A 20918-nucleotide genomic window follows, 5' to 3' on the forward strand; every position below is an offset into this window, starting at 1 on the left:
GAAATCTCAAATCAATCAGTATGACTAGTTTGAACATATTTAAGTTCTGGAACGAAGTCTTCCAGTATTAATTTCTGTAAAAAAAATACAAATCAACACCTTCTTCACTGGAAATGCATGGAAAGAGTTAAAAAATGCAGATGAAATTATTAACATCCAAAACATATCAGGTAAGGAAATGATAATTGTAAGTTAAATGCTATATAGCACTTACAAAAGGGCTGCTGCAGGACAGTAAGGGGAATGCAGGTCACACTTGTTTAACATCTAAACTCATAAAAGTAGCATCAGAGAAGTATTTCAGTAGGGAACTCGAAAGACTGACTGGATGGTAATGCATATCCTTTTTTGCAAATGGATGCATTGAAAGAAAACAAAATGCAGCTCACATTATTTGTACTGCCCGCTACAATATCTGAATGATACTCAATTAACTGAACCAGTTCTAACCAGATTCTTTGTATTAGCTGCTCTACCGTCCTCCGGACAGCAATTCTTTATTGCAAAGAAATACACAGCACTCTCCACAGTTGTTCTCTTTTAGCCGGTTCTAAACCAAGCAGCTTTGTACAGCATCAATCTCTTCTATACTTGCCATTGCAGGTCCAAAGAACAGTAGGAGAGGGAAAAAAAGACCAAAAGTTAAAACTATGCAACCTTTTCTTTTCTGTTTAGCTTCTTTTTTTTCCCTAAATAAACCTGTTAGAAGAAATAATGCACTATTTGTTGCACTGCATCTAGCTGTTACAGCATATTCTCACCTTTTGCAACATTTTCTAAAAGGTATCATACACCTGCTGCTGCAAAGAACCAGCATCTTACTCACTAGAACCTGTCATTTGCTGGACCACAGGACCTTCCACATCAGTAAGACTTAATAGGCAGAGATGACTCTCCTAAGCAGATGCACATATGAAATGTTGTAGGTTTTTACTAATCAGTCTCCTTTGTTATGAGACACTGATACTGAGAAAGGCAGGGGGGAGGGCAGGAAACTAGCACACACAAAATTTGCGGTGAAGGATCTCTGAGCTCCTATCAAGACACTGGAAATGTTCCATTTTCAGGACTAACGTTCTGTATGGAAAAAGCTCCTCTAACCAAGTGTTAACACAACTATGCAAAATACAAAATTCACTGCATTCCAAAAGGTTTTATGTAACCATGTGTTATTATACCCATATGCCTGTCCTCTTTATTGGAGCCCTCAGTGTAACAATGACTTAGGTCTACCGAAGCAGAATTTCAGTTGCTTTGAATCAGCCAACTGATCCCCAACCTTTGCAGGGAAAGAAGAGACGAGTCCAACCATAGATTGGACCATAGAGGGGAGCTGCAGCAAACAGAAGTTCTGATTCCTCTTAATGGCAAGATTTTCCTCAAAAATTTCTGAAACAGTTACATGCATCTTGATTAGTTGTTCCTATTGTTCTTCAACAGATAGGGGTGGGTTGGTTTGGTTTGGTTTGTTTTTTTTTTTTTTTCCTAGGACTAGCTCTATATTATGATGGTATGGCCTGAAGTTAGACCAAGTATCATTTTCAAATTCTGGTGTTTGCAGTATGTTATTAATTTTCAAAATGTCCTTTTTTTTTTTTTTTTTCAACTTAGAAGCAGTAGCTGGAGGCAGTTAAACATGAAAAATAAAAAATATTTAGGAAAATGGTTTGGGTTTTTTTTAAGGTCATGTTATTAGACTGTCACTTAGATAAGCCATGTTCTTTATTCTGGGGCAGCCTCTACTTATTTTTTTGGTACACAGACTGAAAATATGTAAGCCTTTTAAAGATTCCCCCAAAATAGTTTTAAATACTACGACATAGCTAGCAAGTGATTTCAAGAAGAAGCTACTTCAAGTTTGCTCATATTCACAACCAGGGAACATTCAATCTCCAACTTTCAGAGTCCATCTGCTCCATCTGTCAATGCAGACAAGTAGCCTTTTAAAAAAAGAACCTTGAATGACCCCTGAGGGAAGTCTACCTTCTTCACACAGAGAAGCTAAACCTCCCACTTAGATGCCTGAAGCAGGGTTCACTGCACCTCAGCAAACTGGCTGGAAGTTTTTTAAGTTTTACAAATTTTGCAGAGAAAAAGGAGGCAATGAGTTGCTCTTTTCTCGTAATTGGAACTAAGAGAAAACCATTATCTACCGATTCACTTTGTGGATGTCCATTAAATTATACAAGCGCTTCGTTTAAATCAGCTTTAATCAGCTACATCAAAGGCACTTGTTTCACTAAAAGGGAATTAATAAACCTGTTATCCCAAAGGCAAAGGGTGGTAACATGAGAGCGGCAAGCAATGAAAACAAAAAGAAAAAGGAAAAAAAGAATCTGTTCTTCAGCTATTATTCTTCAAAGAATCCCATTTCCAAGTTAACCAACAGACATTCTGAAAACTTTTTGAGACTCACCTTCTTCACTTACACCAGTGATCTCATACTGTATTTGATAAAGTTTAATAAAATAGTACATTGTAATTTTTCATAATGATAATTCTAGGCAAGGTTTCTCCTCACAGTTATCTCATCAGGGATGCCAGGGCTGAAAGTAAGAAAGAAACTGAAAATTACTCAAAAAGTTTTTCATCAAATATAAACTGACAAATTACTCGGTATATTATTGTATCTTTATTGTTACTAGCTATTCTTATATCCTTGAGTTCCCACAATATATTCACATACAGCACTGCATCTGACATGCATTTCCACACATTCATGAACCTAACTGTACTCCACACTGACTTTCAGACATCACAGTCTATGGAGACAAGCAGCCTTTTAGTTGCTTTAAACTGCTCAAGGGGGAAGGTCTGCCTTTACTACATGCACGCCCCACTCACTCCCAAATTTCTTCAGCATCTCTTCCCAGATAATCTCAAGTTTTCTCTATACTGCCCCACACTACATATACCACTGATCAGCCTCGAGTATTACAGTTAACCTAAAGAGCACAGGTAACCCCTGACCTGAAAACTGCTTCTTTAACAAGTAGGTTAAGTGGTATGTGTGCCACACCTAACATAACTTCAAAGGCTCCCTGATACCGCAGAACCCCCAGAGAAAGGTGCAGCAGTATGCAGAGAGAAGACTTTGGCTCTTTGGTGTCCTAGAATAAGGCTACTAGAAAATATTTGATTTTCCTCTACATTTCAAAATTACTGCAAATTTCAAGAAAACAAGTTAAAATAAAATTAACCCAGAATATGGGGGAGGGGGGGAATCAAATCATAGTTGTTATTCTCTCAACGAGGTAGCAAAACATAAATTGGTGATTTTTTTTTTCCTTTTCAGTAACTACAAGTGATTGTTCTTTTGTATTATAGCATCACGCATACATTCCCATGCAATACATTTGCAAGAAGCCTCTAAAGTGCCTGTTTCGCAGCACATGAAAGCTCCACTTCTTTCAGATAAGTATGGAAAAAGTCTTTAGTACTTTCCCAAACACTGATCAAAATTTATTTCAGAAAGATAAAAATGGAAAGATTTTACATTTTCCTTACTACAGAAGTAATTTCCAAAGTTAACGTTTCTTATCATAAATAAAATGAGTAAACTAAGTAAATTACATCTTAAGATGTTTATATTAAGTATAAATGGCTTATACTTCATAACACAAAAAGTGTTCAGTATTTCTGTATAAAATTTGAAATACACAGGCCTTGTACATATGGCTTCATTAACATCTTACACAGTTTGTCCTCAGTCACATCCATCAACACAAATAGCACCTCTACATAAAAGATGCATCCTAATGATTTCAATGAAGTGCAGTATACTCCATTAGAGAGAACATGTTTTAATTAACAGTTCTAATACCAGTTACAGTGTACAGTACTTTTACCAATCTACTGTGTTGTAATTATACAAGATAGGAGGAAGAGACCAAATCATACAGCCCTCATCACAGTACAGACCCCAGTGCAGGTTTACTTCAAGAATGGCTGGAAGATTTGACTTACAATACAGAATTCAACACGTTTGTTAAAAAGCGGGTAACATATTCTAACAAGAAGTCAGACTTCTGACTGCACAAAACTGCAGTCAAATTGAAGTACCATTTTGAAATTAAAAACACATTAGGGAGTTAAATACCTATTGAAACAAACTGACTCACAAGCAAGGTATTTGCATATAAATGCTTTCATAGGTTTGACGGACATCATCCCCTTGTGGGGAAAGTCTAACATTACAAAAAATAAACTTCATTATTGGACAGTTTCCAATCATAGTTTATGAGGATAGGATATTCACATTTAGAACTCCAACAGTCCAACTTCTTCATTTTAATAGAATTTTATGAAAACCCCCACACCAGACTGAGCTATTGTTCAGCCAAAAAAGATACGCAATTATGACAACAATCCCAGCATCAAATCACTTCAGGTAGTGAAGAAGTTCAACTACAAGATCATACACGCAGCTTTCCAGCTAGCTGGGAAATTACAAAAGAAAGGAGCTCAAGATAAACACTGTAATATGGGAGGAAACAGGATAGGCTTCAAATACATCCTTGAAGTTTCCTCTAGCTTCTGGGCTCTGTAACAACCCACAACTACAACATACTCATACACCCCTGCAAAAAAACCAAAAAAAAACAACCCCAAAAACCCAACCAAACAACTTGAGGGGAAGAATTCTTCCTAGAATACAGAAATTCAGAGTAAGTCACAACATTCACTTGCATTTACTTTGGTAAGACATCTCTTTGTAGATAAAAGAAGCAGCAAAACGACAGTGTGAAGAAAATCTTCTTATGATAGCTGAATATTTGAACAAAGTTAGCACATAAAGCATTTCTAGAAAAACATCTGAAAGCATCATGGAGTCAATCTGAAGCTGACTTGGATTAAAATGCTTAACTACTAGAAACCGACCACAAGCTGTGAACACAGTTCACCAAACTGAAGAAAGTATCGTGACGCTAACACAGAATAAAGCTATGACTGATCTCATTTTAACATCTTAGAAATATTTTTTAAACTCATTTAACAGAAGAAAGAATATGCGAAATGAGCACACAGTCAATTAGAAGTTGAACAAGACAGCTGAACAGCATTATCAAACAATCTACAAACAGAACAAGAAAATAATAAAGGAAAAATTAGAAGCTTGTGCAGAACTTTGGAGACATGCTAATATTCAGGGAAATATTTAGACAACAGGGGAATGAGGATAAATCTAAAAACTAGGAGAAATAACATATAGTTTGGTTACCGAGTTTGCAATTCATCGGGACTGCAAAATTAGCTAACACAATTTGGGAACGACTCCAAGCTAGGACATACTGTTTTCTCAATAGAACTTTGGCACAACTACAATAAGAATATTATGGTTTCTTCTGTGAACTAAATTAACTGAAAGACAAATTGGCAGATCTATAGAACAGAGTGATTGAGGGAAAAGACTAATTAAACTTCAAAGTTAATAGATGTTCCCTCTTAACCACACAGATGGAATATCTAGAATTGTTTCAATACCATTTAGAAAAAAACTCCTTTTCAATTTTACATATTAAGAGATGTTTAATAACCCAGAGAAACTGGACTAGAAAAGAAAAACAGCTTCCTAAAAATGAAGCGCAATACATACAAAGAAAAGCACTGAAAACTGAGAACTCCCACTACATGAACAAGTTGGATTTCTGGCAGCAGCCATGTTAAAGAAGGGATATAAAGTCATAATTCCCCATTTATGCATTTGTACTAGCCGGTGCCTCGGACATAAATCCATATACACTGTAAGAAGACCACTTGATTAAGCTGAGAGAAGAGAAAGTACCTAAAATGCAGGTATGAAGCACAGTGCTGACATGACAGATGCATCCAAAACAGGAATATTCTTTGCTTGCAAACATATTATAGTATAGAACACTTATGCAGCATACTATGTAGTAAAAACTGTAGTGTATTTTTTAAACATTCCTAGTGCAGTGACAGCCTCTGAACTCTACAGAAGAGCAGCTGTTTCCAGAAGTACATTATGGCTCTTGACTGCAAAAAGCTCTTGAGTGTGCATCAATTTTTGTAACCCAGTGCATTCTAGAATTTTAAGCTTCTGAAAGAAGAGACATTCTTTATCTTGTAGATTTATTTCTTCCCCCATAGTAGGTCTTCATATTCCTAGGTTATACTGCTCTAGGGAAATGCAGAATGATAAGATTTGAAAATAAAATTCTTTGTTCTTTTTCAGGAAAAAAAAAATCAAGTCTCAACATGCAATAAAAGAAAGCATTAGATGGTATCAATTTAAAGTTCAAGTTATATCCAAATTGCACTTATATTTCTATTAAAAAAGAATTCAAATTTGTCAATGTCTGTGTTACAGATGAGACTTCAGCAATACACAAAACTACACAGATGCATTGTTTTCAGTTATTTACTCCAAAGCAGACAGAAAAATCAAAAACTATATGCTGGAATTGCTCATGTGAAATATAATCAACATTTCTACACAAATGAAAGCTACAAAGACTAAAGCACAAGATGAATATTCAGTACAAAAAAATGAATTTTTAAATGAAACTCGAATCCTATGGACTTCTTCAGAATTCTGTTCCAAGTCAGCATTTGATGTGAATTTATAGTAATCAAAAAAAAAAAAAAAAAGACAATAAGCAACAAATGATGGTCTAACAAAGAATGAGTCCCTTTAGAATTTCCACAGTATCTACCTATATGAAAGCAGTTAAAAGTTGAGGTGGTTTAAATATGAGAAATACCTTCGTTGACTTCTAGCCATTCTAGAACAACCCTCTTTATATGGAGTAACAATTAACATAGAATATTTAAAGCTTTGTCCTTGGTAACATTTATTCTACCATCATATGCCTACTACGTTACATGTTGTGTACTTTATGCATTCATTACACAAAGGAAATGTTTTAATATGTTTTCAATGAGCATTAAGAGCAAATCATGTCTCAAGTAGAATTAAACTGGTCACATTTATGCTGTTCACTTAAATTTAGTATTTAATTACTTGTACAAATAGTTCAAAGTTCTGCAATCAAAAAAAAATCAGACACCTTAAAACAGTATCCTTAGGTTACATTCTGTCATTATTACCTAGCTGCCTCATTCATATAGTCCCACCAGTGGATGATTAATACAAAAGATGATAATTTCTTGTACATGTGTATTTAATCCTCATCCCAAGTATAAATTTGCAACACAGTAGCAACACTGCAGGTACAGAAGTAATGCTTCCTCTCAGGCATATGAAAAGATTAACACTCTACCACAGTTGATGCTGGTGTATTTATATAGAAGGCTTCTCACATATCGTTTCAGTCTACAGGAGGTAGATGTTTGTCTATGAACTGTTTTACATCCATCATCTCCTGTTTAAAGATAAAAGTATGTATTAGTTAAAGTTCCCTAGTAATACATATTCAGCTACACTAAATCATGTTCCAGTATTTCAGTTATAACGAGCAGCTGAGCTACAAGTATTGACTAATTAGTTACTTGATAAAATCATACCACTTTGCACACAAGTCAAGGCTGCTAACTCTTCAAGGCACTATACACTCAGAAAAGGCTAAAATACAAGAAAAAGAGCAAAGACTACTTTCCCTCTCTATGAAGTTGAGCTGGCAAGCTACATTAACCATCAAGTGATCTGAACAGCACCAGGCTGCGGATGGATAGGATTTGAATGTAGCTAAGGCCATAGCTTCGTGTATACTTTAAATTTTTTGCAAGTTAGCAGCAGTGTGAAAATCCAGCAGCTCCTCCTCCTAACCATTCAGTTTCACCTTCCTTAAGGAAAAGCAATACAGTGAACTAGACTGGGAAACCAATCCATGTTAAAAATAATTTAGTTTTTTTTAAGTCAATGTTGCAAGAAGCAGCACATTATCAATATACTTGTGTGACAACTCAGCGCTATTACTGCCTAAACGCAATACAACTGTGTAAATGTCTCAAAGAAGTTATCCAAGGGTACAGTTCCCACAAGATGCAGAAATCCAAACTAACAAAGTTACTACTGCTGACAAATGGCAGACTTGGTCCTTGCCTCCTCTTCTGTTTCTTGCTCCTACCATTTACTTTGTCCGAGTTCCAATGCTTCAACTCACTACAGCTGCAAAAACTGAAGGCAGCAGCTTTGAACATTTTAGCAAGTTCAAATGTTCAAAGAAGTTTCTGATCAGCTCCAGAGCTGGTGCAAGAAGGAAGAGAGGGCCACAAGGTCAGGAGCAGAGGGAACTAGGCCACCCCTTTCTGGCAGCAGCAAGCCATTACATCAGCTCAACTGCCTGCTGAGCCAGAACCATTTAGCATCAGCCCTCCTTCTCCATTCCTTCGATGTCTGCATCCACAGAACTAACAAGATTCTTCTCTCCAAAATACCAAATTGGATTTATGCTGTGAGAATCTGCCTTCCAATTCAGTGTTTTGCTTTGGTGGGTTTTTTGGGGTCGGATTTTTTTTTTTGTAAACAAATAATAAAAATTGGGGGGGGGGGGCGGGAGGGGGGGGAGTATTTTATAGACCAACTAGCCTAGTCCCCAAAATACAATCTTACGAGGAAGTTCCCACTTGTCATATAAACTTTTGCCTTGGATACTTTTTCAGCCAGGCATTCAATTACTCACTAAAGCAAGCCAGTAGCATCAAGCACTCGTTATTTAAAACAAACAAACAAAAAAAACCCCCACCCCTCCCACCCAATACATACTCGTTTTGAGGGAAAAAAATTAACCATACTCAGCTAAAACATCATTTATTAAGAAAATTACCTCAATACATGAGCTATGCATCATGCCAGAGTAAGTTCTGAAGGTTACATTGGCTGGATTTATCATACTCTTTAGCTTCTCAACAGTGAGAGAACCGAACATTAAAGGAACCAACGGGTCACAGTCCCCATGGCACTGAAGAACAGCAATGTCCTTGTTGACACCACTGATAGGGCCCTGTTAGGGGTGGAATTAGAGCAGAGAAGAGAAGAAAGAGACAGTAAGTAGAGGTAAGGCTGACAACTTCGAGCTAAAATAACCCCATGGCACTATGGCCTGCGGCATGATAAGTAAGTTGAATTCTGACAGAAAAAAAAACATAATGTATAGTCTGCAAGTTCCTTATGAAGTAAGCTCTGTGCCTGATAGCACATTAAGTTAAAAAACCTGCATATAAAATTTTGGCACTAATCTGAGAACAGAAGAACATGATTCCTGGCCAAGTAAAAAACCTGATACTTTGATAAATGCCTAGTCTCTAATAAGATAGTGTCTTGCAGATGGAACAAATGGCATACAGAAAATTCATCCTTAAGGAAAATTTGCTATATCCTTTAAGTTGCCTAGGACTGTCATTTAAAACAGAGATAGCTACTGAGCATTTCCTCATTCTCCCTACTTGCCAAACTCTAAAACTCCAGGGCCCTATTTTAAAAACTGCTGAGTTTTCAAACAACCGTCAATATTCGGTAATAACAATGACCACTAACTCCTGCACAAGACACAATCTTCAGATACAATCATTCCCCAAGTGCAAATCAGCTTAGGAAAGAAACATAAATACCTGAGGAAAAGAAGCCCGTAGAGGAAGCCAACAGCTGAGGGCTACAACACCTGCTAATTTTTGTTGTGTTGTAAGAGCTGTATACAATGATAAAGCACCTCCCTAAGATAAAGAGAGATAAGTATTAGAATGGTGATGGTAATGTTCCTTCTAATGCTTGTTTCAAGATCTCTGGTTTCTCCCTTCTATTCCAATCTATTCTTCCTCAGAACCAACCAGTATTCCTGTACAACATTTATTTTCCTCCCCCCCACCCCGCCCCAAGTCCATATGATCAATTCAGAAGTAAAACAGCAAATTCACTGTAACTAACGTCTGCGTGGGGGAACCAAAACATGAAACAAAGCACTATCACTCATGACAGTATTATCACTACTTTAATATTTTAATTTACTTGCATGCAGACTGGGAAGTTGGTGTATGGATTAATTAATCTATTAACCTACCTACCACAGATGTCGTTACAAGTATGAAGGGAAGAATTTCCCAAACAAATCCAGACCATCAAATATCTACCAAATTAAAGTTACATTAAAAATACTAGAAAGATTTTCAAGCAAAGCTATGTAAGTTATGTACATAAAGACTTTAAATAGACTATTAATTTTAGTACCTTTTTTCCACACGCATGTTCATTTTCCAGTGAATAGTTATTATTGGCATAAAACTAAAAAACTTCACTTGTTAAGGCAAAGGAAAATTGACACCTTAAAACTTTAGAAGCACCTAACATCAACACTTTCCAATTCAACTGTCTGGACTTCCCACATTAGGAAAGCTAAGTTACTTCCCTAGAAAAAAGACAGTTCTTTCCAACCATAGCTTACCTGAGAAAAGCCTCCCAGAATAATTCTATTAGAAGGAATTCCATTTTTTACTTCTTGATCTATCAGTGCTTTAACTGCAACATAAATAAAGGCCAGTAGTTAAAAACCACTCCATTCTGTAGAAAGCCTAGAATAGGAAAGAGACCTTCTCCCTGATGTCAACAGAAAACTAGTGAATGGAAAAATCTAGTCTGCTATACATTAAAACGTATCAAAAGGCCTAGAGCATGCTCAGAAATTCCAGTGCCACTGTACCATTTCCAAAGAGAAGAACATGCAAGTCTTGCAAAAGCCCCACTGCCAGAAGAGGCTATCCTCTTCTATCTATCCAGCATCACAAGTGAATGTTCATACATCTCTAACCTGTTGTGCTACCCAGAAGCTGTTAAAAAACAATACACTAAAAAAATACACTGGTTCCCATGTACATTTCATATTTGAGAGTATGAAGTGTTTGTACTGGTGAACTACTCTACCTACTCATGAAGTTTAAAAAAACAAAACCACAAAACAAAATATGCACTTGGCTAAACTTTGATCAGCAATAATATATACCTATTACTTTCCCTAACCATTTTTTCTTTGCAAAATCTGTTTCAGACTGGTAATTCATTTTTAAGAATACACAGAAGTACCTTTAAGCCATAAAAAATATTCCTAAGCATACCATTCTCCGCTGCTTGCTTGATCCCAACTTCATCTTCCTGTGAATCTGGAGAAAGTCCAATGATATCAAACCTTACAAAAATATCAACAAGAGAATTACTCATTAGAGCATCCATTCCACTTCCTTAAAACACAAATAATAAAATTGGGATACTTTCCAGATAAAAATGGTAGCTGACATGTTAGTTAGTACCAACCACCCATAGTTTACAAGACATAGTGGGCAATCTGTGAATGTGGCTAAAAGGCTAAATCTAGTCAACAAAGTTTTTCTGAGTTTTGCTTTCTTTTGCAATTTACTGCAGATTAAGCAGCTCAGTTTTGGTATTTGCTCCAAAAATATCAGCAGGAATTTCAATTTATCAGTTGCATGTACAAAATTAAAACAGTATTTGAAGAAATACAGGAAAAACAAACACACGTTACTTACGGAAAGAAAAACTGACGAGGAGTGGTTTAAAACCATTGAAATCTACCATATTTTTCTTGCTTTCTATTCAGAATGGATGTTTTAAAGAATAGTTTCTAGATATCCTACTGACCCACCAAGTATTATTTGCTAGTAGCAATAATGTTTCCGCTCCAGGTCTTTACGACTACTGACTATGAATTCACACACAATACAGGCTTACTGTGTATTATTACTGTGTGTGTATTATAATTGTAAAATAAAGTGGGGTTTTTTTTATTTTAAGTCATACAGATTAGTCCTGAGGAATAACCATTACCATAGATACACAAGGAATTAGAGCATACTCGTGAGAGCTCTCTTATAAGAGCAAAACTAAAGCAAAAAGCTTTTTATACTTACATCTGACTAAAACTAGCCATTCAGGTTGTTCATGATTTTTAATTAAGAACAAAGAGCTCAAATCCCTAGATATCTTTTGATTAGAATCATCTGCAATTGAACAAATACTTACCACGATGGCATAGCCATGTTCATGTTCAAAGAAACTGGCATAACTGGCCTAGAAATGAGAATGAACACCACTGACATAAGAGATATACTGAAATTTAGTAATGCAGATGCAGTTACGTCATGAAATTACATATCCCTAATTCTGTCTTACTTTTAAACCATAATTAACATTAGCTACTTTGTAGCATCTCTTCAAAAAAATCTCTCTTGAAACCTGCCAGCCCAAACACATTTAATATTCAGAGCTGAATTACCACTCTCTATGGGGAGCAAGCAAAACATTAATGGGCTGCTTTACAAAAATGTATGTGTGCATATATAGCATATGCGTATGACAGACATATAGATAGACAGACATAAAGCACACATGTGCCTCGGTTATTTCTAAGTAACAGTTATTTATCACAGTTTCATACACATGCTCAGTGGATGAAGGCACCTTACATAGCAGCATCAGCAAACCTAAGGAAGCAGCCAAACGCAGCACAGCAGCGGATACGAGTCTGGCCACACATGCTTCTCTCAACAGCAGAATCCACTTAAGCAGTGCCCGCCTTCATTGCAGGACTCATTCCCACCCTTATGCTGCAGTATGGCATCTTTTCAGACATACCAAGACAACTGCAATGGACCACGCCATGGATCACATCTGGCTATAGTTTTAATCTACCAAAATTGAGGAACATAAGTTCTGCGCGAAAAGACTGAAAGAAGACAAAGGGCAAGCAAAAAGAACAGCAGATATTGCTAAGCTCTTTTTGAATGGCTCAGCAAAGCGTGGCCATGTGGTAAAATAAATCAATCAATCACAGCCCAGTAACAGTAATACACCAAACAAAACATTGCTTACTTATCTCCCTATCACCCCTGCTCCATGTCTCCCAAGACTGTCGGAGCAAAAGACAATCTGAATTTTGTGTTAAAATAAATTAAGATTATACTTGATTAGTTTTTCTGTCATTAAATAAATACTAGCTATATGTTAATGCTTTATTTACCGATTCCTGACCCTGCTCAGAAGTATTTCACCTCTCAAATTGCACAAAGACAGCTCAAATTCCATTATTTGCTGAAAATAGGAATATCCTGTGAATCTTTGAAACTTGCTGTAGGTATCAGGGGAATTTCATCTATTATACATGCACCTGAGTTTAAGAAGTACATGTACCTAATACAAAGTATACTTAATGGTCAGTAAAATACAAAAAATTAGTCCTTTTTAAGACTGGCTTTTAACAAATGATTGTTGGGGGAAAAAAAGCAACAAACAACTCAATCCAGCGAAAACAAAGTCAAAACAATCTAACTTTGCACATAAAACTTTTCAAACATGTTTTCAGTCTGAATTAGTAACAAAAGCAAAACATGAATAAAAATGCAGTTTTGCCATAAAGTCACACAACAGTTCCTAAAAATAACAAAATATTTAATAGCATCAAAATTATTTTAGAGTGGTTTTTTACATAAAAATGAAATGCAGAGACATCCAAATCCCATTTGACTTCTTCATCTGTGCAAGTGTCTTAATAAGTAACACGTAAACGTAAGTACATTTAATAAGTAAAAACGTAAACCAAGAAAAGTTACAAACTTACGCATGTGGGCAAATGTATTTTACATGGGGGCTTTTGATACCTGCAAGTGCTTCTGACCATCCATGCCTGTTAACAAAAAATATTTTAAATGGCATTTATGTTTTGGCTTAGCTGTTATGTTGGTGCAGCAGCACAGAGCAAGTATGAAATATGCTGCATTAGATCAATATAAACACATTTCTAGAAAAATTTTACATCAACTGCCATATGCTGCGAATATAGTACTAAACTTAAAAGGTTTGTTCTGCCTCTGATTATTTGTTGCAAATATACAGCCAGGGACACTTTATCTGACTACCCTAGTTGCGGCACAGCTGCAGAGATATCACTTTGGCTCTACGCAAAGCCTGCTCTGTATCTGGCTGGTTTTATTAATTTGGGTGCTACAACATATGAGCACAGGTATCCTGCTTCCAGGCAGCTCTAGCCCAGAGGCTGCTTTGTTGCTCCTATAGAGTTAAGGCAGCTTCTTCCGCAGCCAGCTTTGCTTCTTCTGAACCAAATTTCCTCATGTGGGAGAGTAGTGAACTGACATCTAAGCTAACTCCACATGGAGCCAACCTAATCAATCAGACCTATTAACTCTGGCTCAGCTCAAATGATCTCAGACTCAGGCAATCCTGAACAATGCTCCAGATTGCAGGTAGTTTTTTTAATCTCAAGCACATGCTGTATGAATGCACAGAACAATGCGAGATCTGCACAGCAGATGAGTTATCAAGCTTCCTACAAACCAGAAAACTGGAAAGCATAATTTAAATGAACAGCTCTGAAAGACTCACTCCAGGTCTCATCTAAGCATAAATGGAGCTGGACCCAAAATCTGAACCTGCGCAGAACCACTGCCTGTGCCTGCACTTTGCCTTCCGGAACACTCAACAGTACCTGTATTTCCTGATTTTTCTCATTATTCAGTATTCCTACCTCACCCACTAAACTACATACTGGAAGGTTGATGATAAGCAGAAAACAGCTGTAACAAATTAATCAGTGACACAGCTGAACTAATCAGACCAACAGCAGACAAGCCATAAAAGCAAGTTTGGTTTCGTTTTAATTTTAAAATCATCCTGAAAAGTTAATGGATCCTCCCTAAAATTAAAGACGTTTCAAACACACAGACAGCACAGACATTTGAAACACTGGCTGTATATCTCACCCATGTCCTACCAATACTTTTATACATACCATTAACAATTATGGGTGATATTACTTGCATAATATTTGCAGTATCACAGAAGGCCAAATAAGAATCTAAAGGAGAAATACAACTGAGAAAAACTAGTTAGCTAAGAATCTGGGGACTTCTACTAGCCACCTATAAAGATTAATTTGACAAATTTGGAAAGCGTATTATATATACATCGTATACACATTTATGCAGACTCTTTAGAACAATCCTGTATGTTGTACCTTTTGTTCAGATTTTGACAAGTATGTACCAATCGTTAAGTGCCATTTATATAGGAGCTAAGAGAGAAAAAGAACATAACCTCTGTTAGACACTTCCCAGAGTATGAAAAATACCATTGGTAAACCAAAATTCATGTGAAGTAGAACCGGTCAGTTTAAACTGTGGTAGATTATCAAATTGTTAATGAGTTCTCTTCAGACAATTCTTTTTTGGGTCACTACTACAGCTTTTTGGGGAAAAAAAAAAAAAGCAGTATGTCAAATGCAGTTTTAGTTAATCTGATCTGCACAGTGCACTAGAGGAACAAATACAGCAAAATCACCATATTTCCACAGAGGTGTTAGGACTTGTTAATGCATACATTCCAGTATGCTCAGTGCATTTGCAGAGACGGCCCATTAGCTTTGACAACCAAAATGGAAATAATCACATTTATATAAGGAATACAATTTATGTTAAAGAGCAAATCTCTGTGTTTTTCTCCCCTTGCCAAAACCAACATCAACCCAATTTGCAAGGACTCAAATTCCAAAGACGCAAAAGACTCTGCAAATCACTTGTTGAACATTTGGTGCCAAGATGCAGGAAACACTGCTGCCTCAGCTGCGTCCTACCAGCAGAAAGGAAGAGGGGTAATGCAAACAAGGTGGTGTGTCAGCACAACAAATGAGAGCAAACATCTCCACTTGCAGAATACTGCCAAGTGCATGGACCTGACTCTTTAACTTATTAAATGCCCAGGTTACACAAGTTTAAATTTTGACAGCTGACTTTCTTTGGTTCTTCAGAAAAAGTTTGTGTCTTAAACATTGCAAGTTTCAACCTAGAGGCAACATTCAAGTTCCAGGTAACAAAAACAGAGTTCTTAGAAAAAAGTACTACGTAATTTTGCCCATAAGGGAGCACAACAGACAAAGCATTCATGCTACTTGTTTTCAGTATCCAAGTGTCAATTCCTTTTAAGTCTTCTACTAAAAAAAAAGGTTTCAACACACTCCTACTTTGTCAATTCAATGGCTTTAATAAATGTATGCTTCGCTTATATCTTACCACACATAAGCTTCAAATGGAAGAATCATACCATACCTAGAATGCCTCCCAAAAGTTGCCTAATCTTTCCATTTCTACTCAAATGTTGAAACAACAGGAACAAGGCAAACAGGGTATTTCACAGCTTGTTGGGCTGGGGTTTTTCTTGTTGGTTTTTTTTTTTTTTTTGAGTCTGAAGACCCTATTTCAGATAGAGAAATCTGTAGACATTAGGTGACTACTTAGGAGTTTGCTTAGATAAATCAAGTAAGCCTGGATTTTAATGTAAGTGTGACATGCTGAAGAAGAAACCATGGCCTAACTGCACCTACTAGCAAACCAGCAATCCACAAGTCTGGAAAAAAAGAGAACTCTAAATTTAGTAAAGTACAAGAATAACAAGGAACCCACTCCCAGGAAAGCGAAAGATCAGAAACCCACAGACTTCTTTTTCCACCAACTTTAACTCAAGAACAAAAGAGGGATCACATTCAAACCAAATTAGGTAAGCAACTGAAAAGAGAGAAGAAAAGTTATGCTGGGAAATTTTAAATAAATAGTTGTCACCATCATTCCAGCATACATGAAGTTTCATCTGTTGTTAGCCACTGCGGTCAGTTAAGGGCAAAATAAGATGCTTAAGTAACTTTAAACTGCTCACGTCTTTAAAGCATGCAGCCTTATATTTGAAACTATAGCAACTAATTAAGTATGTAACAGATCAGAATACACACCCGGTATCTCCCAGTCCATGAAGAAAAATGACCTGAAGGGGAAAAAAAAAAAAAAAAACCAACAAACATAGCAGTTCAGCATCACCGAAGTGTAAAGGCACCTAACCCCCGTACGACAGGCGCCCACGCAAGATCACACGCAGCTCGGAGCACGCTCCGACTTTCTCAGAAGAGAACTCCGCTTCCTTCCTTGCCTTGCCTTGCCTTGCCTTGCCACCCCAGCGCTCCCCTCCCCGGCCTCCCCGCCGCCATCAGCGGCCGCACCCCGCCCTCGGCCGGCACACGCCGCCGCGGGGCCCCCGCTGACACCGATGACCTTCCCCTGCCCGGCGCTGACTCCAGCCGCCAAGGGAGCGGGGCCCCGCCGCCGAGCGCGGCCCGGCTGGAAAGGAACGGGAGAGCCCTGTCAACCTGCCCGGCCCGGGCCGCACCCCCTCACCCCGGGCAGGCGCCGGCCCGGGCCTGACCGCGGCGTCGCCCCCAGGCCGCGGCGGCCGCCCCCCGCCCGGGGCTGAGGCCGCAGCGGAGAACAAAGCGGGGTGGGGGCCACCGAGCGCCGCCGCCTTCCTGCGCCTCGCCCCCCCCCCCCCCGCCCGCACTCACGGCAGCCGTCGCCTTCCTGGCGGCCGGGACGATGGCGGGCAGCGGCGCCGACATGTTGTTGCCGCACATACACCGGGCTGCGAGGCGGCCAGCGGGACACCGACCAGGAGCGGGGAGGCGGGACGGGCGCCGGGCCAGGAGGGCGGGGAAAGGCGGGCGGCGGGCGGGGCGGGGCGCGGAGGGGCGGGGGCGGTGGCAGCGCGGAGCGGACCCGGCGCACTCAGCCCCCGCCCCGCCCCGCCGGGGCCGCCCCGGTAGCCGATTGGTTGCCGCCGGGGCCGCCCCGGGAGCCGATTGGCTGCCGCCGGGGCGCGAGGGGGGGGCGGGCCCCGGGGGCAGCCGTTGCCGCCCGCGCGCCGCCGTGCAGGCAGCCCGGCCGGGAGCGGGCGCCGCTGAGGGGAAAGATCAGCGCGGCCGCCGCCGAGCTGCAGCCCCGGCCCGGCATTCCCCCTTCGGCCTCGTCCGCGCCTTCCCAGGCCGGCCCGCTGCGTGTGACAGGCGCTGGCGGCGGGAACGGCGGTCGGGGCGGGTGTGTGGGCGGGCGCTGCAGGCCTGCAGGCCGTACGGGCGGCAGCTAACGCCTGCCGGGGTACCCCTCAGGGGACGGCCGGCGGGAGCCTGGTGCGTTGGGAAGTGGCAGGTCTGCCTACACCGGTTAAAAGTCGGGCTCTGCAAAGTTGCTTCCGTCTTTGGGTTCCCAGTGGTTTCAAAGAGTTTGCAGTGTCTTTAAAACTACCTTTCAAATAGCTAGATGTATCTGCCAGATGATACTGCACTTCTGTAGTGTAATTTGTACGTGTCTACGGTTTGAGTGTTTCCCGTAAAAACCATTTTTATGCTGTATTATAAGGCTTAGGGAAAAAGGCAAATTACAGTATTCTTAAATAGGTAAATATTAAAATAGTAAGTCATGGGGAACAGGAAAACCAGCAAACCGCATCGTTAGAACTCATCCTCATCTGATCAGATGCCTTCATCACTAAATTAAATCTCTTGGCTTACTTCCAGCCAAAGAGTCAATGATGCTTATTCATCTCGAAATGTATTGGGCTATTCAGGCACTCTGTATTGAAATTACTGGATCATTCCAGTCCATTCTGAATACTTAGACCAACTCTGAATAAGTATGGCAAGCGCATTTCTATCAAAATGAAATACTTTGTTCTTTGTCTTTCATTCCATACATCTTTGTCAGATACTTCCTCCCAGAAAGTCAATCTACTCATTGTATTTGCTGGGTGGTGTCTGGCTAACATGGATCCTTTTTTGGCAGCTCAAACAGCAGCTGAATGCCTGCTATACTTCCTTCACATCCTTCCCACTGGCATCTTCCATGCCAGGCAGGGACATTTTTTCACAAAACTTTTGCTCACCAATGTTAATACTTCTATCAGCATGGCTGCACAAAATATATGGGAGAAGCCTTTGCACCAACTGCGTAACATTAAACATGCAGCCTCTTCTGCTGTGATTGCTAGGCTGCTTTCATACGTAATATTTATGCCAGGGGATCCCTTTTATTGCTAAAATTGGGCTATTTTCACAGGTAGCTTTTTGTGTTTTGATTTATCTCTACTTCAGTGTGTGTTTGTGCCTTGTACTGTACCCGATTCAAATCTATTAAGAAAATACAGTTTACGCATAAGAGACTCCTAAAAGATTAGGAGCTTCACATTATGCCAGGTGCTTATTAAATATGCTGAACCCGACTCTTGCTGTGGAGCATCCTCTTGGGACATGAACAAAATTCTCTCTTCCTTCGCTACCGTGCTATTTGCCACATAAATGTAACTTCCGTGAGGCGGCCTGCTGATGAACCTCCAGCCTAGGAGATCAGTAGTCTGCTCATAAGTAGACCAAGCTTTTAATCTTTTCGTCAGTATAGCTGAAATGATCTTACCTGAATTCCTGGTTGCTGCTAGCATGGCTCAGGGTCACTGGAGAAACACGAGCCTTGTGTGGATTGGGCATTCCCAAGTCAGAGTAGCAGGATGGCCTGTGCATGCGTGGGACAGTCTGCCGGTTACAGACAAATGTTCAAGGAACTGAGCTTCTGAAATCCTGAAGGAATTGCTGAAAACAGCTGAATTATCAATCTTTCAAAGACTTGTAAGTTGACTGTCTCTTTACAGTGAGATATCTATCATACGAGCGATATTTTTCTACCTAATTTCAAGGTTCTGCTTAAAGTAGTGAGAGCTTTACAAGGCAAAGCATGCTCTAAACTATGTATTTTTCCCTTTCCTGGTGGCTGAGATGGACTTAGACAAGATAGTTGTCCATACTAGCATTTCATGTGTATTGTTAGGTTGTAATTTTTATTAATTTTTTTGAAGAGGGTAAGAAGCTATACAGATTTCATACCGAAACTCACTAATTTCTACAACATGATTTCCATTTCACCCTTATTTACTCTCAGAACGGGCAGAGCTGTTGCATGACCTTTTCTCCGAGATGTAACCTAAAGCAGACATTCAGCGTGGAGGGTGCTTTTGGTCAAACAGAAGTTTCAGGACTGAAAGCAGGATTTCACACTGAGCAGTACCAGGTGACTTTCACAATGGAACAGGCCTTTCTGCTCTGTAACTTCCCAGTGGCAGCTTCCCTAATTCAGTTCTTCACTCCGGTAAACCTACACTCTGCACCGAAGGGTAACTAACTTACTGCTGTTACCTCACAAAGGGAGTTCGCTACCTGGTGTGCAATAATCCAGTTCACACACTGAGTTGAAAAAGCGATATTATTTCATTTCTGCGTGGAGGTGAGTGCTAGGTGGTAATCCCACAAAGCTAGCACACCCTTGCAGTAATATTTTAACATACTTATACTTATGTTGCTACATCTCAGTCCTTTATATCAGCATATTGTACTATCATTGGTTCTTAGTCTCTTCGCCTTGATTTAAAGACAGAATGTTCTGTAATTTCACTGTGCAGGCCCAGTGGGTAAGGGTCTTCATGTGGAGGTGGGAATACTTCGGCAAAGAGGTGTGGTTTTTCCATGCAATTGAGCGTAGTTCATTTAAAGTTGATATACTCTTTCAGTTCGTGTCAAATTCCTTGCTCTGCTGCCCAGGTATTCCTTTGTGAGTGCTAAGTTTCTGCTTCATCTACCATTTTGTCCTTGGGTAAATTTCATTCCCTACTAGCTGACCTCGACGTTACCTCAGACATCACCACCAATTGAAACTGCTGTATGATTTTCCAGGAGGTCCACTTTTTAGACTAAAATAGTGAAACTGATCAAGTACTGCCCCAGTACAAGGGAAGCCTGTAATAATAGTGCACATTTCCAGTAAGTATCTGCCTTTAAACCTTTTGGATTGACACAGGGCGCCGCGCTTTCAGTTGATCGATGTTCTGCGCGCCGTCAGTCGGTTGTTCTTGGGTGCAGCTTGATGGTCTTAAAGGCCTGGCTTTGAAATGCTTGGCTGGGATCTGCGTGACTCACAGAAAAGCAGATACTGGGAAACGAAATGGAGTTTGGGACCCGCGCCTAATTGGTGTTCTTAGCTAAGACACGATTAAAAGAACGGCCCCGGCCACGGCCCTCGGTGCTGCACCGCCGGCTGCAGCCGCGGGGCCAAGCCGCCCC

The 20918-nt window shown here is 39.7% G+C and overlaps 1 protein-coding gene across 7 annotated transcripts; it reads right to left on the reverse strand.

Annotated features, from left to right (window-relative positions):
* Positions 1–4348: 4348 nt before the first annotated feature.
* On the reverse strand, positions 4349–17393 carry LYPLA1 (lysophospholipase 1). Of its 7 annotated transcripts, XM_075704622.1 has the most exons (10): positions 17325–17393; positions 16722–16753; positions 13545–13610; positions 11951–11998; positions 11029–11099; positions 10362–10435; positions 9535–9636; positions 8751–8927; positions 7245–7346; positions 4349–6141 (listed from the first exon to the last, which is right to left on the reverse strand). In XM_075704622.1, exons 1-9 carry the CDS (start codon positions 17391–17393, stop codon positions 7293–7295), a joined length of 693 nt encoding a protein of 230 aa, XP_075560737.1. In that variant the 3' UTR covers positions 4349–6141; positions 7245–7292. The 7 variants fall into 7 exon arrangements, with proteins under 7 accessions (XP_075560737.1, XP_075560739.1, XP_075560736.1 ...); XM_075704624.1 differs by having other exon boundaries at positions 4349–7346; positions 8751–8885; XM_075704621.1 differs by having other exon boundaries at positions 4349–7346.
* Positions 17394–20918: the final 3525 nt, after the last annotated feature.

This window comes from Pelecanus crispus, chromosome 2, assembly GCF_030463565.1.
Source record: "Pelecanus crispus isolate bPelCri1 chromosome 2, bPelCri1.pri, whole genome shotgun sequence".
In the NCBI taxonomy this organism is placed as follows: domain Eukaryota; kingdom Metazoa; phylum Chordata; class Aves; order Pelecaniformes; family Pelecanidae; genus Pelecanus; species Pelecanus crispus.